At 37.4% G+C, this 27,530-nt stretch overlaps 1 protein-coding gene across 4 annotated transcripts in view; it reads left to right on the top strand.

Annotated features, from left to right (window-relative positions):
- Positions 1 to 27,530, top strand: part of Vps13a (vacuolar protein sorting 13 homolog A) — a 194,218-nt gene that overhangs the window by 153,152 nt on the left and 13,536 nt on the right. For 2 of the 4 annotated variants that reach the window (XM_075973636.1, XM_075973640.1), the window contains 9 exons: positions 4,043 to 4,156; positions 5,575 to 5,720; positions 7,337 to 7,418; positions 8,662 to 8,775; positions 9,933 to 10,008; positions 10,088 to 10,251; positions 10,697 to 10,742; positions 10,835 to 10,958; positions 19,816 to 19,927. In XM_075973636.1, coding sequence (XP_075829751.1) covers positions 4,043 to 4,156; positions 5,575 to 5,720; positions 7,337 to 7,418; positions 8,662 to 8,775; positions 9,933 to 10,008; positions 10,088 to 10,251; positions 10,697 to 10,742; positions 10,835 to 10,958; positions 19,816 to 19,927 — 978 coding nt within the window. Of the gene's footprint in view, positions 1 to 4,042; positions 4,157 to 5,574; positions 5,721 to 7,336; positions 7,419 to 8,661; positions 8,776 to 9,932; positions 10,009 to 10,087; positions 10,252 to 10,696; positions 10,743 to 10,834; positions 10,959 to 19,815; positions 19,928 to 20,115; positions 20,248 to 22,458; positions 23,046 to 27,530 lie in introns of those variants that run through there. The other 2 variants (XM_075973637.1, XM_075973639.1) reach the window with 2 other exon arrangements.

Raw genomic sequence — 27,530 nt, 5'->3', positions numbered from 1 at the left:
ACTTGTATGTCTGATATTGATGCTAGTATTTTTAAACATTTATTTACTTGTGGGGAGGTAGGAGTGTGCCATAACATGCATGTGGAGGTCAGTGAACAGCTCACAGGAGTTGGTACTCTTCTTTCTCCATGTAGGTGCCAAGATAGGCACTGGCAGTGTCTTTACCCACTGAGCCAACCTAGCCCCTGCTGAGAATCTCTTGATGTGGTAGGGATGTGTGTATCTTCAGTGGAGAGTGTCTGCTTAGGCTCTCTAGGTTATATAATGGGCTATCTTCTTCCTGTTGAATTTCCAGAGTTCTTTGTGCATCCTAATTGGTCTTTGACAAGCCATATGATTTTTCAAACATTTTCTAATGTTCTGGTGAGTTTTCCGTTTTTGATTAAAAACGGAAGTTTTTAATGTTAAGAAAGTACAAAATATTTTTTCTTTTATTATTCATGCTTTTAATATGCTTTTTAAAAATCATTTGCTAAATCCTGTGTCATAAATATTTTACCATGTAGCTAAGTCTTTAAAGCCTAAACTCTTACAGCTAAGTTTTGATCCATTTGTCTTATTTCTATGTATGTGTGACACAATGACCCCAGTTCTGGAAGTAACGGATAGCTGCCTCAGCAGCATGTTTTGAAACACTGCTTGTTCCTCTATTGCATAGTTGGATTCTTTTTGCAAGAAAAATAAATAAATAATTTTATTTCTGAAATCTGTATGTCTGTCATTTTGCCAGCCTTAATTGTCCTCATTGTTAGTGAGTTCCATAATTGGGGTATGATCTAGTACTTTGTTGCTCTTTTTGAAGATTATTTAGGCTAACTTGAGCCCTTGCTGTTACATATGAATTTTAAAATCGGCTTATCAAGTTCTTCAAACAATTCATTGTCATTTGTAGATTTTGCACTGTAAATGTATTCTTAGGTATTTATTTTTGCTGGGCTATTATGCATGAAGTTGTTTATATTATATAGTTTCAGCGTGGGGTTATAATACTGGTACATATAGAAATACAACTGCTTGTCATTTACAGCTTACTGAGTTAGTTTGTTGCCTCTATTATGTATCTTTTGGCTTTCCTATTTAATATCAGATCATCTGAAAAAAGTAGTTCTATTTCTTTGGTTTTGGTATGTGTGCTTTTGCTTTTTCATCCCCGTTTGCCTTCCTTGAAGCTAGTGAGATGTTCTACAGCCATGAGAAATATGCATTGGTGGGTTGTTTCTGATCATAGAGTAAGATTTTCAGTGTTAGGTTACCCTGAGTTCTTCCTAGTTTTTGACGGTGTATTTAATACTTACATTTATTTGGTATTGTTCATATACATCATGCAGACAAATTTGGTTTCCCAGTATTTGGCTAAAGACTGTTATGCTCATAGTCTTAAAAGATAATAGTCTATGGTTTTCTTGTGTCTTTTTTATTTTGGTTTTTATGTTGGAATAATAATGGCTTTATAGTATTGGTTAAGAAATGTCTCTTCTTCCTCTGCTTTTTGGAGGCATTTGTGACGCTCTGGTCCTCTTGAAATGTTTGCTAGAATTCAGTGGTGGTGCACCTATACTAGCGTTTCCCTTCCAGGTAGTTTTAGGGTCACACCTTACTTCTTAGAGATCATTTTAAATGGTCAGTTTCTTCTTGAGTCAGTTTCACCACTTTACTGTGATTTTTAGGAATTTGTCTATTTCATCTGAGTTTTCTAGTTTATTGGCAGAAAATTATTGATGGTATTTCTTTATAAGCCATTTATTTTGGTAAATCCTGAAATAAAGTTCTCTCTACAGTCCTTTCAAAGAATCAGTTTTTCATTTTTATTGTTTATTCTATTGTTTTACTACTGTCTGTGTTGCTTTAATTATTCTTAATTCATAACCCCTTCCTCCTTGCTTTTGTGTTTGTTCTTTTTAATTTTCTAAGGTAGGAGATTAGGCTATTGCCTTGAGATCTGTTCACTCCCCTTTTTAGTTAAATAGTGGTGTGTGCACATGTGTTTGCTTTTACAGATGTGAGAGGGTATGTGTGCAATGGGTGTGAGTGCCAGAGTTTGACATTTTTCAAGTGAAAGTGGAGTTCACTCATTTGCTTTGGTTGACTGACCAACAAGCCCCAGGAATCTCCCTCCCCTGAGGTGAGATTCCAAGCACACTCTGTTGTACTTAGCTTTTTGCCTTGGTTCTGTGAGAATCAAACTTAGCTCCTCACTTGTACAGCAGTCTTTTTTCAATATAAGTATATATAATACATTACTTAGTTGAATAATGTAAGAAAAGTAATGAAAAATATGCGTTATGTTATCTTTCTAAATATATAGACATATGGGGGTGTGAACAGACGATTGATTGCTTATACATAGGAGAAAAAAAATTTAAGTTGTTTTGCCTTTCTCCTCTCCTTTCCCCCTCCTGTTCCTGTTCTTCCTTTAAACCTCTTTCTACTCATAATTCCTCTTCTCTTTTCACATATAATTATTTATGTATGTAATTATATATACTTACAAATTGGAATTAAAGTTATAGTTATATTAAATCTTGATTCTGTATATGAGAAATAACAATACTTGCCTTTCTGAGTGTGGCTTATTTTATACTCACTTTTTCCCTGGGATTTTTGCTCTTTTGTTCTAATTCAAATTAAAGTGTGAAGTCATGTGATGGCTAATTTGTCTGCTTGACACTCTAAAAACAGACAGTCTGTCGAGGAATTGTCTAATTAGGTTGACCTATGCTGTCTGGGTTTCGAGGGCTGTCTTGATAACAGGAACTGATGGGAAGAGGCCCAGCCAAATTGTGGGAGGCACCATTCCCAGCTTTGGGTCCTGGATTGTGAAGGGGAGGAAAAAGTGAAGTGAGTAAGTAGCACGCCCACTCTATGCAGTCACTCTCTGCCTGCCTGTGGATGTGGCTGCCCCACAGTGATGCACTGTAACTAGAATTGTAAGCTGATCATCCTTTAGTCCCTTAAAATTACTTGTGTTGACGTATTTCATAGCAACCGGAAACAAAACTAAGACGGTTACGTGCTTTGAGTTTCAGAAACGTTCAGTACTATATTTTTGTAGCGAGTAGGTTAGCTAGCCACAGATTCTCAGACTTTATCTTGGAATATTCTTTATGGCTTCTTCACTTCCAAAAGTAGTTATGCTGTCCTTGGATGTCTAGTCAGCGGGGCATGCAGCGCTCTGAGTACTGTACCTTCCTGACTTTTACAAAATCAGCACTTACCTTCTGGCTTCTGTACAATCAGCTTTCAGCTTTTAAGATTTTTCTCTGGTATTTTCCAGTATTACTATTATTATTAACATTATTATTACATCTGTTGTACTTGGACTGAGTTCACACATTTCCTGGATATGTATTTTATTTTTCAGTAATTTAGGGAGAATTTCAGGCAGCATTAGGAATATTGGTTTTATTTTTATTTGTCTGTCTCTGCTTCTTGATACAGGTATAATTACCTATGTGAATATGTTTAATGGTATCCAACATAATTTAGAATCTGTTCAGTTTTTACTTTTTTTAACTACATAATTTCTGTAACTTCAAGTTCTTGGGACTTCTTTCAGGACACAGAAGTAACATAGTTCTGTGCATATTTGGAAAGGAAGTGTTAATGATTACCAAAAATAAAACCACTGCTACCTCACGCAAAATTATTTAGTGCCTTCTCCTTTTTACATTTATACTGCAGGACTCTAAACTGCTGCAAGACAGATACTAAAGTGCTACAGACTGTTATAAAACTGTGTTTTAAAAAGCAAATAAGCACAAGAAGGTACATTGCTGGAATGTATTGGTGCTCTCTTAAAATAGGATCTGTAGTCACATGATGAAAAACCGGGTACCATTTAATAGAAACTTAAAAGATACATGCATCATGTGGTTTGTGGCAGACTTTCTAGCAGGAACAATACAAGTTACTTCTGAGACAGTAACTTCCAGTTACTGTTAATGTTGACTCTGAGTGATAGGAGTTTTTTTTAACCTGTGAGGTATTGAATTTAAATATCTTACATAAGCAGGTCCTTTTGGTGTTTATATTTCTTGTATAGGTTGAATATTTTCATAAGGATGTAGAAACATTTGAACAAGAATATGAAACAGTTTCCTCAGTAGATCAATCTCAAATCAATCTCTTCGAGTATTTCCATATATCTCCTATCAAGGTAAGGAAATACACATTTTTTTTGTTTTGTAAACTAAATAGTTAGAAATTGATTTGATGTTTGAGGGAATTAGCACTGAAATTATCTCCTGTAACAACATAGTAGTTGTATAGTTTTACAGTTACAGATATAAATAACAGAGGAATTGATTCTTTACATTTTAAAAAAGTATATTTTATCATTTAGAAATAATATTGAAATAATATATAACCTATGTCTATATCTTGACCTTTTGTTATTTGACTTTATTTTTTTAGTAAATTGTGATAATTTTTAAAGTTTCATATATGATGGTTGTTTTAGTTATGAGTTAATTATTAAGTGGACTTCAGAATCAGAGGGTCAGTATCTCCTAACTCCAACCTGTGTACACATGCATACATGCACACTACAACACAAAAAGAGTTGAGCACAGAATATAATTATAAGTTTTAGTTATTTTGTGTGAGTGTTTGGTGTGTGTGCACACAATGTGTATATGTAAGTATAGTCCTGTCTTTGAACGGTGGATAGGAGGTTAGAATATAACCTTCTCTCTTTCCACCATGGGTTCTGGGTTTGAACTCAATTTGACAGACTTATCTTGCAAGTAATTTTACCCGCTGAGCCATCTCGGCAGCCCAAATCTAAGTCTAATGTGTACATACGCTTGTCATTTGCGAACATGGAGACATGTAGGAGTCAGTGTTCTCCTTTGGCCATGTCGTTTCCAAGGATTGAATTCAGGCTGTCAGACTTGGCAACAAGCTCCTTTATATACTACTAAGCCATCTTGCTAGTGCTAATCTAAATTGCTAACAAAATTTCTACAAGTTATTTGTAGCATATTAAATTATTGCACAATCATACATACTTACATACATACATGCATACTCAGACAAATACACACATGCAGTACAACACAAAAGTGCTTTTAAACTGGTTTTATTGTGCTAACCTAATTCTAACAGTTGAATTTGTAAACTTTAGGAAATATGTGGTCATTATTAACAACTTCAAAATCTAGGTCACTAATGTTACTAATAAATATATTGAGTGAACATTTTCCTAGGATCAATACAATGCCACGAGAATAGTGTTGAAGATGGGTGTGATAGTATTTGTAAGCTCAGCACGGCTGAGGAAAGAGGGATTCCAAGTCTAGATAGTCTGGGCTATGTAGTCACATTCTGTCTCATAACAATATAAAAGGAGTAGAATTCAATTATGACATATTAAATGGTGAATTTTAAATTAAATTTTAAATTGCAGAGGTATGTTGGATTTTGACTTAAGCTCTTAGTTACTGGATTTTTGCATAATTCAAGTCACTTTAAAATCTTATTTATGGTTTAATGAACTCAATATTAAACTGTTTTGTGTAAGTTAAAGTTGTCACTATAGGGAAAGTGCTTCAATGTATTTCTTTATCTCTTCAGTTGCATTTGAGTGTTTCACTGAGCTCTGGTAGAGAAGAAGCTAAAGATTCAGGACAACGTGGAGGACTGATTCCTGTTCATTCTTTAAATCTTTTGCTGAAGAGTATTGGTGCCACCCTTACAGATGTACAAGATGTGGTTTTTAAGTATGGTTAATACTTATATCTATAAACTGATAAATGGTTCGTTTATGCTTACCTAAAAATTTTGTAAATGTGAAAAGCATATTGAAAATTATGGGTGAATTGTGGTTTTGGTCTTTAATCAAAATAATAATAATCAAAATATTACCGAGTATTTTACCCGACCTTAATGACTTAGTTAAGAATAAATTTTAAGTAATTTCCCTTAAGAAAAAGAGATGCAGGATATTCAGTTTTATGTATTTTAGAAACTCTAGTTTGAATTAAGGTTCCTCAAAAGAAGTAGATACTTCAAAGATACGATGTCACCCACTGAGACAGTTTACCCGAGCTAATGGGAGCTCACCAACTCTGGGCAGACAGAAAATAGGTCCAAACTAGACCCTCTGAATGTGGGTGACAGTTGTATGAGTGGGGCAGAGTGCAGGGTTACTGGTAGACACCAAGATTTATTCCTACTATTTGTATTTTCTTTTTGGGAACCCATTCTCTTTGAAGGGATACTTTGCTCAGCTTAGACATAGTAGAGAAGGCCTTGGACCTTCCCCAAAGCAAAGTGCCACACCCTCTCTGTGGAGTAGATAGGGGGTTGGGGGAAAGGTGGAGGGAATGGGAGAAGGGGAGGGAGTGGGAACTGGGATTGGTATGCAAAATGAAAGAAAGGTAGTTTGTTTTCTTTTAAAAAAAAATAGATAAAGCTTGCAAGTCCATCAGATAAAGACTTTTCAGTGAGTAAGCGACTCCACAGAATAGAAGGAAGTGGACGTGGACGACGAAGGGATTAATTTAAATGTATTGTAGTTGAGCATTTATTTTTAGACTAGACTTGGTGGGACACCCGTGCAGTCCTGCCCTTGAGAGGCTAAGGTGGAAAGGTGACTGAAGTTCAGGAGTTCAGGACGAGCACGTGCAGCAGAGTGAGAGCTCATCTCAAAAGCAAGCAAAACCCACATTTATACTTGAGTGTGAGTTGCCTACAGGAGTATCTGACTAGTAATTCAACATGTCTGAGTAGAGACTACTTTAGAAAAGAATGATCTTTCTAGGTAACGCATCTTAGCATGCCTGCTTAGTAATAGCAGCATGAGAGTCAGAGGCAACTCTAAGTCTAACTAGAAAACAGTCATCACTAGAGCACAGGTCTGAGGGCATCAGAATAAAGTGAAATGGATCTTTCTGTTTTCGTGGTCAGCAAAAAGAGCTCTTTAGTTAGTGAGTTAGTTACTGCCTCTGCTGTAGTCCTCAAAGGAAGACCAGCAGGCAGCAGCAGAAATCTGGGCATTCCCAGGTGGCCCCTCAGTCATCTCAGCTTGTCAAAACATTTTCTTTTGGAGTCTTTAAGAGCAGAGTTGGGAAATAGTTCTGTAAGTCCATGGCTGAGATCTTTGTCTTCCGTGTTTTTTTTCCATATGAGTTACAGATTTTATCAGGTCATTAGAGAATTTCTTTCACTAGAATGTGCTAAGAATTACATTGAATAAATGTATTGGGAGAACTCTGGAGATGAAAATTCTAAAGAAAATAAAACTAGTCACCAATACTTTTTTTAAAAAAATTGTTCCCTTCCATGCAGACATATATATTTGTATATATACATATATTTGTTAATTTTTTTTCAGGCTTGCCTTTATTGAACTCAACTACCAGTTCCGTACAACATCTGAACTGCAATCCGAAGTAATAAGACACTATTCAAAACAGGTTAGTGTGAGATTACCTTAAAAACGGATAGAAATATGTGAGCTAGTCAGGCCTTGTGCGTGTCCATGCATGTGCACTGTAAATGTGTCAGGAAAGCAAATAACAGATTTCAAATTTTTAAACATGGTTCTCCTCCCTCAGATTTATTAATAACAACTTCAACCAAACCACCATTTCAATTTTTTGTCCTTGTTCGTAAAACAAAAAAATAAAAAATAAAAAACATTGTTAGAATTTTTCCTGAATCAGTATGGATTAGAAATACATATAATTTTTAATAATGTGTTAATTCATCATGCTTAGTTTCTTCAAACTGTCAGTCACTGATGAACACAAATATTTTTAGTGTGGAGTTATTGAGTCCGCTACATACCTTGTTTCTGTGAATCTGTTCAACTCTGGAAAGATTCCTCTCTCTCAAGATTTAGACTTGAGTTCTGGACGTGCATTTCACTTTTGCCATGTGCTTGTGACACTGGGAAATCTGTAAGATGCTGGTAGCAATAGCTCATAAGTAATGGAACACCGAAAACCTTTTCTGGGTTCTAGACTCTAGAGGTTCTTTTTATCTCTTTTCATAGTAACACCAAGTTGCTTTTTAAAAACTAAGTATAAGGTTGTGTGAAGTGGCTTAGTCACTTTGAAGTACTTGCCTTGTAAGCTTGACGACCTGAGTTTGAGCCCCAGAACCCATGTGAAAATGCCAAGTATGCTAATATGTACTTACAGTCCCATCACTGAGTCAGAGACACAATCACTGGGGTTTGCATGCCGTCAGTCTAAGCTCAAAGAAGAATGAGCGTATTCCTCAAGATGATGCCTGAGGTTGAACCCTGCCTTCCACAGTTACCCACACACAGTATGTACCTCCACATACATTACAAACACGTGTTTTTAATAATTATATTTTTAAATGAAGAATCAAAATAAGAGGACTGGAGAACACTTGCTGTTCTTCCAGAGAATGGTGGTTTGATTCTCAGAACCCACATGGCAGCCCACAACTTTTTGTAACTCCAGTCCCAGGGCTTCTAACACCCTCTTCTGTCCTCTGAGGATACTGCATGTATGTGGTACACCAATATGTATGGAGGCAAAACACCCATATAAATAAAATAAAATGCAAAAAGGAACTCTAGTGATAGAGTTTAGATCTTGAGATTTGTAATAAAAATGTTAGCCTGCGCAAACTGGATGTGTCTACTATCCTCTCATGATGTTGATACTCATGTTTTATTTTTAGGCTATTAAGCAAATGTATGTACTCATTCTCGGACTTGATGTTTTGGGAAATCCCTTTGGCTTAATTAGAGAATTTTCAGAAGGCGTAGAAGCATTTTTTTATGAACCTTACCAGGTAAAATATTTAACTTGGTATTATGTAATGAGCAGTATAAAGTAATGATTTCTTAATGTATAAAACATTTCAATTGTTAACTTAAACTGTACATATAAACTCTCAAAACTGTAATTTTGAAAGACCTACAAAATTACATTTACAAAATTACATAGGAGCAATTCTACCTTTTTCCTTCAAATTTCAACTTAAGATTTTGTTAAGATCCCTAACTTTAAGTTTTGTTTTGAAATAAAACCATGAATACAGTTTAGATTATAGGAAAATGAAGCTTACCATGGATGGTAATTTTGTTTTGCACAAAAGTATGTGACTGTAAAAATAACCATATAAGCTGGTACTATACAAAACAGTCTTAATAGGAAATAGAAAAGAAGAATTTGTTCTACATCCCTTCATAGTTTCCATAAACATATTTGGAGTTTACCCACTTTACTTGCAAAATGCATAACAAAAGCAAAGTAGAACTAATTTTTATTCTGTACATTGTGATATAGAAATCAGAAATGTTAAGAATTTTGATTTTTCTAAAAACTTATGAAGAATACTATATAAACTGTGCATGTGATATGAGATGTCCTTCTGTAGATGTGTTGCTTTTATTTATTCATGAATAAAGCTGTTTTGACCAATGGCTTAGCAGAGTAAAGCCAGGCGGGAAATCAGAACAGAGATATAGAGAGAGAGTAGGCAGAATCAGGAAGATGCCGTGTAGCCTCAGGAGACAGATGCCACAAGGAACCGGAACCTTCCTGGTAGGCCACAGCCTCATGGCAATACACAGAATAATAATAATAGAAATTGGTTAATTCAAGATGTAAGAGCTAGCAAGGAATATGACTAAGCTGTTGACCATATAGTATTGTGATTAATATAGTTTCTATGTGATTATTCAGGCTGGGCAGCTGGAAAATGAATGAACAGTCTCCATTTACATGCATGTAGTTTACACTGCAGAGCAAACATCTTTTTGTTTTTTTTTTCTTCGTCTGGAACAAGATCTGTTGTACCCTTTACACTTTGAGTGTCGTGAAATTACCCTGCAAACTGAATGTAAAGTTTTTGCTGGTATCATTTTCTTTGTTCTTCCAGTTGCTGTCGCATTCCATGTATCAGTGAGCTCATCCTCTAATTGCCACTTTGTTTTGTCACCTTAGGGAGCCATCCAGGGTCCTGAAGAGTTTGTGGAGGGAATGGCACTAGGTCTGAAAGCACTGGTTGGCGGAGCCGTTGGTAAGCAGCAGAAAGCCCAGCTGCACTGCTAGACAGCAACCACAGTTGACCTGCTAGCTAACATATTACTCTCTACCAGGTGGGCTAGCCGGTGCTGCCTCCAAAATCACCAGTGCGATGGCTAAAGGAGTAGCAGCCATGACGATGGATGAAGACTACCAGCAGAAAAGAAGGGAAGCAATGAATAAACAGCCAGCTGGCCTTAGAGAAGGCATCACTCGTGGAGGAAAAGGCCTGGTTTCTGTAAGAAATTTCATGGGGTTCTGAATATGTGAGGGAATAGCTTTTCTAATATATAGTTTATGTGCATTGGCATGAAGGTGTCAGATCCCCTGGAATTGTAGTTAGCCAGTTTTAAACTGCCATGTAGGTGCTGGGAATTGAACCTGGGTCTTCTGGAAGAGCAACCAGTGCTCTTAACTGCTGCCCCATCTCTCCAGCCCCAAGAATAGCTTTTAAATCAACATTTTATGAATAAAGAAATAGACATGTAAGTCTAGTTAAATTACTATTGAACATTGTAATGTGGCATATAAAATATTTAGGTAATCTCTAAAAACATTTTGTTTAATTAAATACTTAGGAAGTAAATTTGTTAATCTTGTGATCTATAAGAAGAAAAAACTCAGATTTTTTTTTTGTCAGCATCATATGGAAATATAACTTTTCGATTATGCTTTCCTTCCAGGGTTTTGTAAGTGGCATTACGGGGATTGTTACAAAACCAATTAAAGGCAAGTGTTGCAGTTGCTTTGGTTGTCACATAGCTCACAAGTTGCTTCCATTCTCATTTGATCCAATTGCTTAAGCTGGTTATGTTTTCTAGGTGCTCAAAAGGAAGGCGCAGCGGGTTTCTTCAAAGGCGTCGGGAAAGGTTTAGTAGGAGCAGTGGCAAGGCCAACAGGTGGCATCATAGACATGGCCAGCAGTACCTTTCAGGGGATCAAAAGGTAAAAACTTTGGGAGTGACAGAGGAGTAACATTCTGAAGCCAGGAACAATGAAATGTATCTACCAATGCTTCTCAGGTTCTTAGTTATGAACTCCGTGGTGTGGCAGATAGCAAAGGACTTCCTAATCTTGATTCCTTCTAAAGTGCTGACATTATGTGACTTGAGCTTTGTAGAGCTCTCCTTTGTCATCTGTTCCTAGCAATTGTTGACAATAATGATTTAGTCAGCTAAGCTTTTATGATGAAATTTATCAGTATATGCTGTATGTGTCTGTTTTAAATCAGCAAATCCTCCCTGCTTTTGAGAAAAAACAAATGCCATTCTTAGTTCATATTGAATTTATCTTTACCATACATTTATGATCTTAGTTTAAGATCTGTTACATTCATTCTTCTCTCTTCATTGTTTGTTTTTGGTTTTTTACAGTTGAGAATTAAAGTAGGGAAAAGGGGTCATACGTTGACTTCATAGCTATAACATTTTGAGGCATAGTTCTCAGAGAAGCTCAGAAGTTTGAAACCCAAGGAATTCCAAACATGTAGCAAGCTATACAGACATCTCACAGAGCTGCTAGATTTACCTTGCATTGGTAAACCCTTGCCATTCTGTACCTGGCTTCATTACCTTCAAGGATCAAGTACAAAGTAAAACATTTTAGAAGGATTAATAAAGGCCAGGAACTATTAAGGGATATATTTATGAAGAAGCATATCAAAACAAAGAATAAGTTATAAGAATCAAAGGCAAAATAATTGAAACAGTGTTGGAACTAAGTTAGTATAAAATAATAAAATATGATTTGGAAAAGAAACAATTATATTGAATCTGTTTAATGTCATTTGTAAAGTGAACGTGCTTGTTAAGATGGAATTAGTTTTTTGGGGAAACCACTTTTGAGAATGAAATAATTAGCAAATAATAAAAACTCAAAAGGATAACAAACTCGAGCTTGTATTCAGTTCAGTTCCTCAACTTTTATAAAACAAAAACTGATGCAATTATAAGAACTTCTCAGATATGTATATAATGGAAAACTTTAACATTTCTCTCAACTTTGATGCATCAGGAAGATAAAAGTAAGTAAATAGATTGAGACATACTAATTTAGACATACTAATGAATTGTTGGCTACACACACAGTTATGTATCTCTATAAAATGAATTAGAAAGTAGTCTTGTCACTTAAGAAACCATTTCTGAACATTATTGGCAGTGTTCCTGTCCTGACACAGCTTATACTTTAGTAGGAGAGTAAAGTAAGTGACTGATAAATATGTGTGATATGTTAAGTGGCAAAAGGAAAAAAAATATGCCATGAAAGCAAAAGCAGATAGAGTTGGGGATGGGGCTCAAAATCCTGGGTTTAGCTCCCAGTTTTAAAAGACAAAAAGGAATGAAGGAAGAAAAAGGGGCACATTAAGAGAGACAAGGCTAACCAAAGTGGTCGTGAAAAAGTGTTGTCTTCCTTTCTTCCTTCCTTATTATTTCTCAAAGAGTAGGTGTAAGGGAGGTTGGTTTCCTCAGAGTCAGTACAGGACACACACAGACACCAAGTTCTCAGCATGAAGGTAATTCATTACCCCAAAGGGTCAAACAGTGGGAAGAGGTTGCCTCTGGATCAAGCAAAGGCAGACAGCAAGCAGCAGTGGTGTCTTGGATTGGGACTGTTCATTGCAGCTTAGATACACAGTCCTCCCTTTGCCTGAATCTATCCATAGAAAATAACAGTGAGGAGGAGGGACCTTTTGCCTGGCTGTTGATAGCTCTCATTCTTGTGTAGATTCGGGGTTATCATCTATATTTGTTGAGAGGACTTTGGTTTTTTCTTAAGACTCTTAGAAGGTTTTAAGTCAGAGGAGGTATGTGAGCTGTGTTAAACTACAGGGAGATCAAGGAAAAAATGGACTCCTTGACTGTAATCAAGAAGAAAGGTGGTAACAATTTGACCATTCCCATGCCAGGAACAATGAAAAGAGATCTAACTCTGTGAACATGCTGGGAAAGGTGTGAGAACACCAGAATTGAAAGGTATTTTGTAAATTTATTGAGCTTTCAATTTCTCTTACACACCCAAATGGAAATGTCAAATAAGTTATTTAGTGTGAGAGTCTGGAGTTTAGGAGAGAGGTCCCAAGTTCCCATGAAAAGTTTGAGGTTATCTGGGAAGTGATGGCACACGCCTTTAGTCCCAGCACTTGGGAGGCAGAGTTTAATTTGAAGATGATGGTCTCCCTCTTTACCTTTGTACTCCCGCTCCTCTGGATAGAACACCCTTCCCTGATCTGCACAAAGACTCATTTCCTTTTTTAACAGTTGCTTTTCCACTAAGGCTTTCTGTAGCCGCTCTAAAATTTTATTTTACCCATACCTTAGCTCAAGATACTTTGAATTTCCCTTCCTCTCTTTATTTTTAATCTTAGTTTTTTACCACTAATTAATATACTGTATATTTTACCTTAACTGTGTCTTTCTAAAATGCAGATTCTATGAGTGAAGTGACTCTTACCTTTTCCTACTACACTTAGACTATCACTGAGCATATATATGGTAGTCTGGTTTTTGGTTGTTGTTATTGTTTTTTAATTAAGCTATTATACATTTGTATGCAGTGGCAGGAAATAATATAGAAGGATCCTTTACATACTGCATAACATGTCCTCTGGCCACTGTAACAAACCTGGTGACAAGGGAGATCGTTTCTCTCACAGGGCCTTGCCTCTTTGGAGATCTCAGTAGCTGGTGGCTTTCCTTGCTCTGTAGCTGCCCTGTTGCATTTTCTGCCTTCGTCTTCATGTTCCTTTCTCCTTCATGTATCTGCTCTCTCTCTGCCTGAGGACACTTTTGGTGCCATTTTGTGCCTACATTATTCCCTTAGTTTGGAGTTCTTAATTTAATCACACAATAGACTCTGCCTTAAAGGAACCCTTACTCATTCTGGAGATTAGAACATTAGACTTCTATGGAGGCACCATCCAAACATTTTCCACAGGGTAACAGTTAGTAAAATCATAGTATAATGAGACAAAAGGGACATTGGCAGAGTCTACTGATCTAATTCAGATTTTTTCCAGTTTAATGTACTAATTTACTTCTATGTCACTGTACTAACCTAATCATGCGTGCTTTTGTCATTTCTTGTAGGTTAATGTATCTACAACCATAGTAAAGACATCAAACCATTCCAGCACAAAAAATATCCCTCCTATTTCTTTTTATACTTACATAAAACCTGCCTTTTTTCTAAACCTTTTTTCAGTTCTTCAATTGGGCTAGTTGTTCCTTTATTATTGAGTTATAAGAATTCTTTATATACTCTGGAAACATACTTTAATAATTATACCTTGAAGTGTACATTAGAGTAGTTTTTAGTTTTATGCTACTGCTATCACTAACAATTTTCCATTTTTATCAGCTCCAAAGAAAATCTCATGATTATTAGCAGTTACTCCCCATTTATATCTCTCCTTAGCGTTAGCCATCACTGTTACTTTTTGTGTGTTTATTTGCCTATTTTGGATAGTAAATTTAAATGGAATCATACAGCCTTTTGTGACTGGATTCTTCAGAATTATAATTTCTTTTCTTTTTTTTCCCCCAAGACATGGTTTCTTTTCCTGACAGCCCTAGCTGTCCTGGAACTCACTTTGTAGACCAGGCTGGTCTCCAGCTCACAGAAATTCACCTTCCTCTGCCTCCCAATTGTTAGGATTAAAGGCGTGCACTACCGTGCCAGGCTAGTGACATGTTTTCAAAGTTCATTTATGATGTAGCATAAAGGAGCTTAATGAAATATATCACTGTATTAATTTCATTTCTGTTGCTAATGATAAAATGCATGACCCAAGAGCAACTTGTAGAAGAGGTTGTTTGGGAATATATGTTCTATATGGAACTATAGTTGCAGAGGTTTACAATGGTTGTACAGTTCAAGTCTGAAATGATAGAGCAGGCATGGCGACAGACAACAGGAGTTGGAAGTTTGTTGGTTTCATCTCTCCACATGGAGAGAACAGAGAATGTGACTGGAAATGTGACAAGTCTGTAAGCTCTGAAAGACTACTTCTAGTAACACACTTCTGCAAGGTGTTCCACATCCCTAAAGTTCATACCACTCCTCTGCAGCCAGCACTTCCAGTGTTCAAATGTATTAGTGTTGTGCAATGTTTTACTCTTTTGACTTTTGGGGGGCCTGCCACCCAGCTCCCAAATAAACATGTATAGAGACTTATTTTTATTTATAAGCACCTGTCCTTAGGTTGGCTTGTTTCATTTTTTTAATTGATTTTTATTGAGCTCTACATTTTTCTCTGCTCCCCTCCCTGCCTCTCCCCTTCCCTTCAACCCTCTCCCAAGGTCTCAGGAGATCTTGTCTTTTTCTACTTCCCATGTAGATTAGATCTATGTATGTCTCTCTTAGGGTCCTTATTGTTGTCTAGATTCTCTGGGATTGTGATTTGTGGGCTGGTTTTCTTGGCTCTATATTTAAAAACCACTTATGAGTGAGTACATGAGATAATTGTCTTTCTGGGTCCAGGTTACCTCACTCAATATGATGTTTTCTAGCTGTTGTTAAATAATAAAATCCTGGCTTGGCTGTAATGTAAAAGCGGAGGCGGTTACGCGAGGAAAAGACACAGACACGCGGCGGTCCCACGTGGGTGCACTTTAATGGGGGGAGGGGCAACAGGCAGGTACAGGTGTGTGAGACACTAGGAGAACAAGGGGGGAAGGGAAAAGAGAGGGCGAACTCGTAAAGACCTTCGCTTTTAACAGGGAATGCAAAGGCTTCTGGGAAATGTCCGTATCCAGGAGAATGCTGGGAACTGTAGTTCGGCAAAGGAACAACATTACACCCTTTTGGTTTGATTAAAAAAGAAAAAAAAATTGGGGGACCTTGAAGGGTAGGGAGTAGGGGCGTAGTCCGGTCTCTCATAACTGCTTCCTGCTGGCTTTGGGCGTTGAGGGGTCCAGGGAATGTCCCATTGGCATTTGAAGTCGCTGATTGATGGTGCTTGAGATCGCTGGTGTTTGACGTAGCTGCTGGTTGTTTGAAATCGCTGGTGTTTGAGATCGCTGATTGAAGAAATCGGCTGTCATCTGAGGTAGCTGGTTGAAGAAATCTGTCTGGCTCTCCTGAGTAGCTGGGTCATCATTAAGACGCTGGAAGGCAAAGTTGCATTAGTGAAAGGAAGAAGATTAAAAAAGTAAAAAGGAGGTTAAAAGGTGTGGGGGAGATACTTATCCTTAGTGGTCCGCTTGTGCTTGATTGGGTAGGTTGGGCTGGCATCCTGGAGCTTAAAGAAACTGTCTTAAAAGAAATAGATTCTAACCATACATTTCTTAACATTTCAGGGGCCACTGCTGCAGTCAGTGGCTGGCCTGTTATGTTAAAGAGTTTGTAGAGGAGAATCTGCTTACCACTTGACTCCGTGTTTAGTGAGGGTACCTGCAAACGACAGCTAGATTATTTATGGATTTAACACAGCGACGGATGGGGACCAGTGTTCTCTTCAGCCTGTGGTAGGGGGACTGGATCAGGTGTCCTTTGGAACTTAAGAGAACAGGCTCCAGTTTGAGTTACCGTATATGAAGGATTATCTTGAGCTGTGGAGATAAACGGTTTAAGATGTGACAGGTGAATCCAATGGGGAATCCCTTCAAGCTTGGCGGCTGTAGGAGTTAAAAGAATTACTCTGAAAAAGCCGCAAAAGAGCAGAGCTGGAGAGCGGAGAGCAGCCTGCGGAGAGGATCGCGTTGCACCTGCGATCCCGGGAACACGCGTACCCAGACTCTCCGCCCCTGTCCTGCGGTCCCGGGAACACGCGTACCCAGACGCTCCGCCCCTGTCCCCCCCTGCTCGCGATGGTGCGACCCAACAGGGAAAGGCGAGCAGGGTCCACTGCGGGAGCGGGGGGGGGGGGGGGGCGTGGCCTGCGGCTTGCAAGCCGCAGCCGAGCGGGACCGGGCTTCTCCGGGAGCAACGCGCCCAGAGGCGACAAGGGGAAAAGGGGAAAAGGTGCAGGAGAGTAAACCTTGGGAGGAGGAGAAATGTGTGAGCCAATCGCTATTGCTCGACTGGGCGGAGCGAGAGCGAGTGGCCCCTCCAGGAGCGGTGGGGGGGGTATGGAGTTTGAGGTTTGTCTGGGATCCATGTCCATGGCGGCAGGAGCAGAGGGTCCCTGGAGGGATGGCATTGTACCAGCCTTCCAGGTGCGGGGGTTGGTTACAGAGCCCATGACTTGAATGAGGGCATGAGGCTCCAGAGCTTTCAGAAGCTGCCTGAGCGGGGAGGATGGAGGGATTGGCCCTGAGTGCTCGGAGCCCATGGCTAAAGCGGAGGTCACCCACAAAAAGGTACCCAAAAGGACCGCGAACACGGCAAGCCAAGAATGTAGGCGTCCCCGGGGTTCTTGGGCCGTGCTAAGGCTTAATTGGCCCGAACCCAACAACCGTACGGGGGAGAAAGAAACCCCGGTTGGGAGGAGACAATTAAGCTATTTAGGGCGTGTTGCCCGAGGCACCGCAACGTAGCGGGCCGGAGACAGGAAAGTTTAGAAAAAAAAGGAGAAGAAGGCCGGAAGCACTGAACTCCCGGTTGCGGGTGACGCAGGCCTAGGCCAAGGGCAAGAAGCAAGGGGGGGGGTGGGAAAGGAGGTTGGCAACCCAGTCCGGGACACAGCAGAGAAAGCCGGCCGGACAGTCTCTGAGCGCCCCGGGGGAAGGGAAGCCAACTTAGGTTAACTCACGGTTGAGGATGAGGCCGTGGCAAACAGGTGAAGTTGGGCGCAGTAATCGGTCGAGATGAGTCAAACGGCACCAAATTGTTGTTAAATAATAAAATCCTGGCTTGGCTGTAATGTAAAAGCGGAGGCGGTTACGCGAGGAAAAGACACAGACACGCGGCGGTCCCACGTGGGTGCACTTTAATGGGGGGAGGGGCAACAGGCAGGTACAGGTGTGTGAGACACTAGGAGAACAAGGGGGGAAGGGAAAAGAGAGGGCGAACTCGTAAAGACCTTCGCTTTTAACGGGGAATGCAAAGGCTTCTGGGAAATGTCCGTATCCAGGAGAATGCTGGGAACTGTAGTTCGGCAAAGGAACAACACTAGCTCCATCCTGCAAAATTCAAGATGTTGTTATTTTTTTTTCCTGTGTAGTACTCTGCCTCCCAAGCATCGGGACCTAACTCTGTCCATCGTAATAGTGTTTCCCATTTTTAATGTGGGGAATTAAACTAATTCCTCCCTTTAAGAATTCCCAATTGTCTCACCCAGTCTGGGATTAAAGATGTGAGCCAGCACTGCTTGGTTCTTTCTCTTTTAGATAGACTCACTCTCATGTAGCCTATGGCGGCCTTGAACTCACAGAGATCCATCTGCCTCTGTCTCCTGAGTGCTGGGATTAAATATTGAGGTTTATGTTGGGGTACCAGCCCCCCTAAACCACTCAGGATTCAGAAGGAAAGCTATAGCAAGCTGACTTAAAAGGTCTGAACATAAATAAATTAACTCACATAAGTCTTTTTATCATATTCTATTTATTCTTCCTATGCTTTCGCCAGTGTTATCTAGATATCCCTTTTGACATTCCTCACTGTCCCTTGCTGTTCTTGATGTTCCTTTTCAATGCTGCTCCTAATCCCACAAGGTTTTCGGTTTATATACCCACACAGACATAGTTAGCAATTCCATAGGCGATAACAACGGTACCATGCATGCATTTCTTAGGGCTAACAAGATGGATGGAGACTATGTCTTAGAAGGGGCGTGGCTGTGAAGCTCCCCTGTAGAGACCAGGAGGATTAGAATGGGGCTCTAAATCAGTACAGAATTCTAAGAAGAGAAAAAAAAACTGCGTTAACTATATTTGTGTGGTTATTTAAGCTAGAGTTCGTAATTGGTAAATGTAGAGTTCGTAATTGGTAAATGTAGAAAAGAGGGAAGAAGTTTGCAAGGCTCCTCTCTTTGTGAAAGTCCTGCCTGTAAGGATAATCGTGGGGGACTAGTTTTATGTAGATTTGACTTTGAGGATGAAGGCTTGGCTGAGTGAATGCTTTCACACCAGGGCCCCACAGTGTGGGATAAGGTCACCCAGTTGCCAATACAGGAAAAGTCATGTTTAAGGAACGATTTATGCGTTGCTGAGATGTTTCAGAATGAATCCCATTTGGGAAATGGGAGACGTCATGGCCTCACAAGATTTCTACAGAGTTGACAGCAACTGTTCCCAAGGCAGGTGTTCCCGAAGCTCTGTAAAACAGGTTTCTATTGGAATATACTCCCATGAGTTTGGCTAGTGATCTGTAAGCTGTACTTTTACTGTTTAATGCTTTTGACTCTCAGCAATTAAAGGTGTGTGCCACCACTGCCTGGCCTCTATGGCTAAGTAGTGTGGCTAGCTCCATTCTCTGATCTTCAGGCGAGCTTTGTCTGTTAAAGCACAAACAAAATATCCCCGTAACTTCCTCAGTTATTGTGTGTATATGGTTTTAAGGCTGAGCACTCTGTAGACAACCAATAAGAGGGCTGTTCCTGAGAGAGGTTAGTTTTCCTGCTCCCAGCAGTCCCCCTGCAGTCAGTAGTTGTCTGTAGGTCTTTGTTCAGGGACCCCTGAGAAATCTTTTCTTGTCCATGTTGCCGTGTTTATTGACGCTGCTATTGTCTGGTCTTTTTTTTTTTTTTTTTTTTTTTACAACTTTTTCTAGGAGAGATTGTCTCACAGTAGCTTTTCTGATGTTCTGGCTCTTGCATTCTTTCCATATCTTCCTCTATGATCTTTACTGAGCCATAAGTGCAGTGTTTTGATAATTTTTAAACTTTCTGTGTGTATGTGTGTAAATTTATTTTATTTTTCAGAGCTACAGAGACTTTTGAAGTAGAAAGTTTGCGACCTCCCCGGTTCTTTAATGAAGATGGAGTTATCCGACCTTACAGGCTGAGGGAGGGTACAGGAAATCAAATGTTACAGGTAAGTGAAAAAAACGTCTTACAAACGAAAATCAAATCATGAAACTTAGGGTGTTTTAAAATAGTTACACAATACCTTAAAAATAGATTAGACTTTTATTTGTCTTATTTAGCTCTATTTATACTTTTATTTACTTAGACTTTAAAGTACATTTATTTACTATAAGATTCTTTTTTTCTTTTTTACAGGCCTCAAAAAGTTTGATATGAAAACTGTTAATGCATGACTTTGCAAGTGAAAGCCAACACTAGATTTTAGTCTTAAACTTGTACAGACTCTGTGAATCTGTTTCAGTATTTTGAATATAAAGAAAAGATTTTTGTATTGGTAACTTACGTTAAGATGTGAATCAGTTAAACCTTTCCACAGACCATTCTTGGTTCTACTTTGGGTGTTCTAGATCTAGTCAACACCGATATGCCTTGTACGCCTTTAGTGTTGATAGTATATACTTAGCTAGTTAGGTTTTTCTATTTGGGGTACTTCTTTCATCTTTCATACTACTACTAGTTTTTATATTAAATATTTATATTTTATATTAAATATTCATTTCTAATTTATTCATGAAGGAAGGGAAAACAAAACTCAGGAACACTGCCACTATAGATCATCGTGGTTCTTAAGCATTTTTGAGAATATTAGCAGAGCTTTGTGGGATTTGCTGCACAGTTCAGAGCAAGCAGTATCTTTTAGTAAAGAGATAGAATGTGTGGGACAGTAATCTGAGTCAGTAGTCTGAGGCTAGAATAGTTTGTCAGCTCAGACATTGTCATTACTTGATAACTCAAGTTATGTTAGAAGTAACAACTCATACCCCAGGCTATCCCATTGTCAAATTGTTTTGGTTTAGAATACTAAAGTAAGCCATTTGAAAAGAAGGAGTCAGCATTTTTATATTTTTGAAAATATTCCTAATAATAATAAACTGTTGAAACATGGAGTTTCTCAAGTTTAAATAACCAGGATAAAAAAATAAAGCTTTTACTATTTTACTACTGCATGTAAAGTACATATTATTTCATTAAGTGTACTTTGCATCACCTCTGGGTCATCTGTTCAGTGATTTAAAATATACTGTATCATTTAAGTTCAGGATTTAGTAAAGTGACTTTTACCTTGATTTTTAGTCCTATTGAAGTGCCAAAATAGTTTCAGATTACGATAGAATTGGCAGTCTCTTGGTAGTTGTACCTAAAGAGCATGTTCTTCTGTAGTCTCTACAATGAGATTGTTCAGAGACAGGGAAGTTACAGTTGTCACCTCTGGCTAATCCAGTTGAAGCATTTCCGTCCTATATCTGCCTGCTCTTTTAAAGAGGAATTAACATATTTTTACTATATTGAAAATGCTTTTCGAAACATAATTAAAAATAAAAATGTTTCTCAAGAACTATTTTAATACAGTTGCTGCAAAATAGGGATTCATAGTGAAGAGAATTTAGAGATAGACTATCCTCATTATCCAGGGACAGATTATACCAAAAGTTTCTTATTGATAACTGCATTTCAGTGGCAAGGAAGTTTATTCCACACAGTAATTAATTGTTTCTTTGGAATTTAAAACCATGCATTTCTACTCATCACATTTAAGGATACATATTATTTTTATTAGGCCAGTCTTTGCTAAAGGTTCTGTTTCAGTAAATAAAATATCATAATCTTTTTCAGCTTTATGTATTTTTTCAGTTAAGCACATTATTAACTTGAATACTTAGTTTTTTGCAGTTATCACTGTTAGTTTACAAATGTAAAAAGTTAGTTTATGTTCTGGTAGTAATAGTGCTTTTCTAAGTTAAAGCTACTTTTCTAAAATTTAAAAATAAAATTTCTAGCACATTTGTTAATGAGATAAAATACAAAGTAAAAGTGGTAGAGCAAGAACCCCGAGGTTGGATCCCGAGCACTGCATCATCCAGCATGGTGTTACTCAGTACATGTATCCACATGCGTGTGGCCCAGTAGTTGGAGGTGGAGATAAGAGGATCGTAAACTACATAGCAAGTTTGAGGTCAACCTAGAATAATGAGACCCTGTCTCAAAAATAGGATTGTTATCTGCCTAGATTTCACCTAAATGATTTAATGACAGTGCTTTATAAGAAGTTTGTTGCTTTCTAATGTTTCTACTTTTTATCTCTTTTTACAAAAAAAGGTTACCTGTGTTGACTAAATGGCATATGCTTGCTTATACATAATATAAATATAAAATATATTCATTTTATGCCATTCTGTCTAAGAAGCAGAATATTATTTCAATGCTTCCTAGAAGTAATGAAGTGACTTGTAAAGAGGTAGAATAATCTTAATATATTCCTAGAATACCTTACTGATACATGAAACGATGTCTGACATGAGTATGTATGTAGAAGTTATCTAAAGTATTGTTACCTACAGTTACAGCATGGGTGACAGATGAAAACTCTGCTTTAAAGTTTCTGTAACACCTAAACATTTCATAATTTAACATGTTTTTCCTGCAGTTTTCCATACTTAACTAACCTTTATGCTTCTTTTTCCTTTACCATGCTGACAGAAAACTCAGGTCTACAGGGAATGGATTATGACTCCCAATAGCAGTAGTGATGAGGAGGAAGAGACTTAGTCAGAGCCCAGTTGTTAAAGTTCATATGCACCTAACCATTTCATTGAACGTTTGTGTGACTGTTGTCATCACACCCAGATGTCCATTTTTAGGAACATAAACACTGTTTACTTATAAAATGTTTTTCTGAACATCATGATGGAGCAAAACAATTTATTTACACACAGGCAAATGTTTTTGTCAGTTAAGGTGTAGAGTATATCATATATTATGAATTTGCTTTTATATATCCTCGCTCTGTTTCCCACAGTGTGTTGTTAAGAACTGAAGTCAGACTTAAGTGAGGTTTTAATGTTCATGACTTCTACTCTAAATCATCTGCTTATTTGTTGGCAAAATACCTTTTTTTTTGATAAAACGTTATGTGAATTTTCTGGACCGTAATGAAAATACCATTGTTGAGAGAAACTCAAGTGGGCGGGAGGAAGGACAGTAATGCCGTTCAATGTTTTGTATGTATTTAGCACTTAAAGCATTTTTGTCAAATTTCTTTTCATAATAAACGTACATAACTTGAAGCTGTGTGGATTTGTTCTGTTCCAGAATCATCTGAGTTTAACTATTATATGAAAACTCGTGATTTGTCATAGAAAATTAATTATAAGTATGCTCTAAAATCTTCAATAGTAATTTTAATGTTACTTATTTCCTCGTACACTTCTGAGACAGTGAGCAGTTTATTATCTAACTTACATGTCCATATATTGTATCCCTATTAAGATACTATGAATTAATTCAGAATAATAGAATTTGTATAATAAATCATAAATTTAGACATTTTTCTAAATGTTGTGAAGAAAGGGCATCTTTTGTCTCTGAGTTTTATAAGCAAATCTATTTTATGTTTTGGTATTGAATTCTTTTTTAAAAAAATATAATTCTCTTGTTCTTCTTTGTAAAGATAATTGATGTGGTAAAAACAACAAAAAAGCAAATGCCCTAAAAAGATGAATTGTTATGGTCACTGTAATGCGTAATCACCTATGACAGCTAAGTCTTTTGATCAGTAAAGGAATAAGGAATATTTACTTTAACTTGCATTAAACACTTTGAACTTACATTACGTTGCAGGAGATAATTTGCTAATTTTTGAGGTTTCTTTTCAACTCATGATTTGATTTCTGCATTTGCCAAGTTTTCATTCCTATAAACCACTATCTTCTATGCTTTTTGAAAATGACAAACCCACAAGAGCAGAAAGGGACAGCTATCTAGTAATTAGCTCTTTGTCTTTCCAGCTTTCAGTCACATTAAAACAAAATCAAGGGTTTGTATAGCAAGACCTAAAAATAAGCAAATGTCAAAGAATTTGTTGTTTTTATTACAATAATCGTCTTGGAAATACGTAGATTAAAATAGTGACTATAGAATAACGCCTTCTGCATCACATTGAATTTGTTTTATACCTGCTATTTCCTAACCCATAGCCAACATCACAAAGCTGCCTCTTCTGCTAAAAAGCTGGACGAACACAGTTGTCATACTTTGTGTGCATAAGGAAGGAAAGGTGGAGAAATTTCTTAATTTCTGATGTTGCAGAACATAAGACCTTTCTCAGAGAGAAAGTGCCAAACTCGTGGTTTGCCAGACATTTGCTGAGTTTTCCTGTTGACAATCTGTGTAGCTTATTTCTGTGGTTCCAATATCATGGAGATGTTCTTCGTGTGTGTGTGTGTGTGTGTGTGTGTGTGTGTGTGTGTGTGTGTATTAAAAAGAAAACAGTTATTTACTTTTTGCCTTTTAAAGCACAAAGTTTTCAGACTTTTTTCTGTAAATATTAGGTATCCTAGTATTATGGGATTTTTTGGTTTTGTTTTGTTTTTTAATTGTTTTTATTGAACTATACATTTTTGTCCACTTCCCTTCCTTCTTCCTTTCTCCCCTTCTCCCCTCTCCTGTCACTCCCATGCTCCCAATTTATTCAGAAAAGCTTCTGTTTTTCTCCTTCCTATGATCTATCTATGCCTCTGTTAAGGTCCTCTTTGTTATTAATATTTCTTAACTATTAAGAATTTATCTGGCTGGAGAGATGGCTCAGAGGTTAAGAGCACTGGCTGCTCTTCTCAGCAGCCACATGGCAGCTCACAGCCATCTATAATGAGATCTGGTACCTTCTGTATACATTTGTTATGTATACAGAATACTGTATAATAAATAAATCTTTAAAAAAAAGAATTCATCTAGAAAAATGTTCTAGTTATTTTGACAGTGGCTTGCCATTTTAATTAAGAGAAAATTAGAAGTAGAATCATATTTATTTAAAATCTCTTCAAGAGAAAGATTAAAAACAACATCACAGTTATGTATAAGCCTTATTGATGTGTTCTTAGGGTTTCTCATTATTTGGTTTAGCCCTTAGGAGTATCATATGTCCTTAGCAGTATAATTGCCCCTTTCTGGTTTTCTGCCACTGGAAGTGTTTTCAAGCATCTTTAATCACGAGTACTAATTGGTTTTACAGTTTTGTTTTTTGGAAAGCACTGCTTTTATCAGAGAAAAGTTTAAGACTGAAAACAGCTCTTGTTTTGTACTATTGTCGTCTTGGTTGGAAGTGTAGAATTGGAAATGAGTACTATTTTGTTCTGCACCTACCCAACATAGAAAAAGAGTTCACATTTGAGTCTTATGAGGTGAATAGTTCCTTTCTCGCTGTTTAGTTAGCACATTTTTAAATAGTGTCTGTCCAGTAGGGAAGTCTGTGGGAAAGCAATATTTGGAGCTTATTTTGTAATACTGTACCTTTTATATAGTTTAACTTTATGGTATAAATTTCTGCATGATCTTTGCTTGTGTGAATAGAATTGGAATCATCTCTCTTCCCTGAATAATTACTGTTGGAAATTCATTATTCCCAGTTGTTTCTCCCTTGTGCTTGAATACCATACTGAAAACTGGCAAAATAAAGTCCTAAAATTGTGTACCTCAAAACTATGTATATGGTTGGTTAATTTTCTAAGCGCTGTTAAATGAAATCAGTTAGCACTCACAATACAATTAGATGAATAGAATTCAGAATAATATTAGTAGTTTCGATATTTATTTGAACCAAGAAGCCAAAATAAATGTCAGTTCAGTCAAACTTACAAATTTCAGCCTTAGGGCCTGCCAGGATGGCTCAGTGAGTAAAGGCATTGGCTGCCAAGCCTGATAGTTTGAGTGTGATCCCTGGGACCCGTATGGTGGTGCCCTCTGACCTCCACACAGGTACACATAGGTAAGCACACACACAAACAAATAAATATGAAATCATTAAAAATATTTTTCATTGATGAGTGTCAGTTTTAAGGTCATGTTATAAAATGAATAAACTGGAGCCTTGTAGATGTCTTTTGACTGTGGCATCTCATACTTGGTATGAAAATATTGTATTTATGTCTTAAGGTCATGCACACTGAAGAATATTGCTGTCATTGCTACTGTTTTGTCTAGCTTATATTCTGTGGTAACATTCCACATTAAACTTTGTTACACTAATGGAAAGAGGATTAGAACCAGCTACCCTGTTACTGAGTCTTTTTCTGCTGCATCTTCAAGCCTCGGTTTTATAGATTTCCTTGCAAATGAATATCATAGTCTCCAAATATTAAATGTCCAAGAGCTTTAAATAAAATGCTATGAACTGGCCTGGAGGGATGGCTCAGCCGTTAAAGGCTGGGCTCACAACCAAAATAAAATGCTATGAAGTACAGACATTAATTTAGATGAGTAAGGGTGGTCATGTTAAAGGAATGCTTGTTTTATTCATGATTCTCACCTTGCTCCTTTGTGATAAATGATGATCAATTAAAAACATTACACTTAATTTAATCTAAGTCATTGAATGAACAAGTAAAAAGCATCATAGGAAATCTTGAATCAAAAGATAATGAAGTACATGATTGAGAATAGATCTGAATTAGAGAACATATTAGAGTAATTTATGATTTTCATAAATTTGTGACTTTATTTTAATGTGATAAAGCATTTTCATATCTATAATTACCTTTCTGTATGGTAAAGTCAGTGTAGAGAATATTCGGCAATTATTGTCTACATTGTGCCTTCCTGTGTCAGTCTTGCAACAAATGTATAATAATTCTGTAATACTGGATTTTAATGTAGTCCTCATATATACAAATTTTAACAGTGAAATAACAACAAAGAATCTCTCTTAAATGAGCTATATTATTGTTGAGAATCTTTTATAGTGTTCAAAATTTAAGGCAGACAAAATAGTATATAAATTATTTTTTTAAAAAATCAGACCAGAGTTTAAGATAAGTACATATAATTTGATTCTACTAAGAATATTTTGTAAGTTGTCATTTATCAATAATCTGTTATCTATATTATGTCTACAAAGATTTTCTTACTGTATTCGATAAAACTTGGCAGTTCTGTGAATGTATAGTCTTAGATACTCTAACCAGGTGAAAACCGTCAGAGCCTATGTAACCCCAGCACTCGGGAGGCGAACCTGGATATAGAATGAAATCTTGCCTCAAAAATACCAGACTGGTAGGTAGATTCATTTAGATTAATAGTCGTTTCTGTAAAGCCCGAAGTCCTGCTCATGAGTGATTTCACCAACATTGATTCTGATAGAAAACTTTCATAGCTGATATGAAAACTCTATTTTTCATAAATTTTATAAATTCTATATACACATTTGTTAAAATAATATTTGTTCATTAAAGAAAAGTGGGGGGTGGGAAGATAGCTAAGTGGGTAAAGCTGCTGCTGATTGCAGAAGCCTGGCAACCTGAGTACAGAACAGGACAAGGTAGAGACAGTAGTGCAAGCCTGGCCTGGCTCACAAGGTGGAGTAAAGATCCTTGCAAGGTGTCTTCTGATCTCCATACACACTGGCATGTCCCTCCCCCAGACAGTAGGTGAATCTCTCTCTCTCTCTCTCTCTCTCTCTCTCTCTCTCTCTCTCTCTCTCTCTCTCTCTCTCTCTCACACACACACACACACACACAAAATTTTTAAAGTAAGAATTGACAGAAAAAGATTATCGTTTG

The sequence above is a fragment of the Microtus pennsylvanicus genome, chromosome 5 (genome assembly GCF_037038515.1).
Source record: "Microtus pennsylvanicus isolate mMicPen1 chromosome 5, mMicPen1.hap1, whole genome shotgun sequence".
NCBI classification, from domain to species: domain Eukaryota; kingdom Metazoa; phylum Chordata; class Mammalia; order Rodentia; family Cricetidae; genus Microtus; species Microtus pennsylvanicus.
This window is presented reverse-complemented; position numbering and strand designations above follow the sequence as displayed.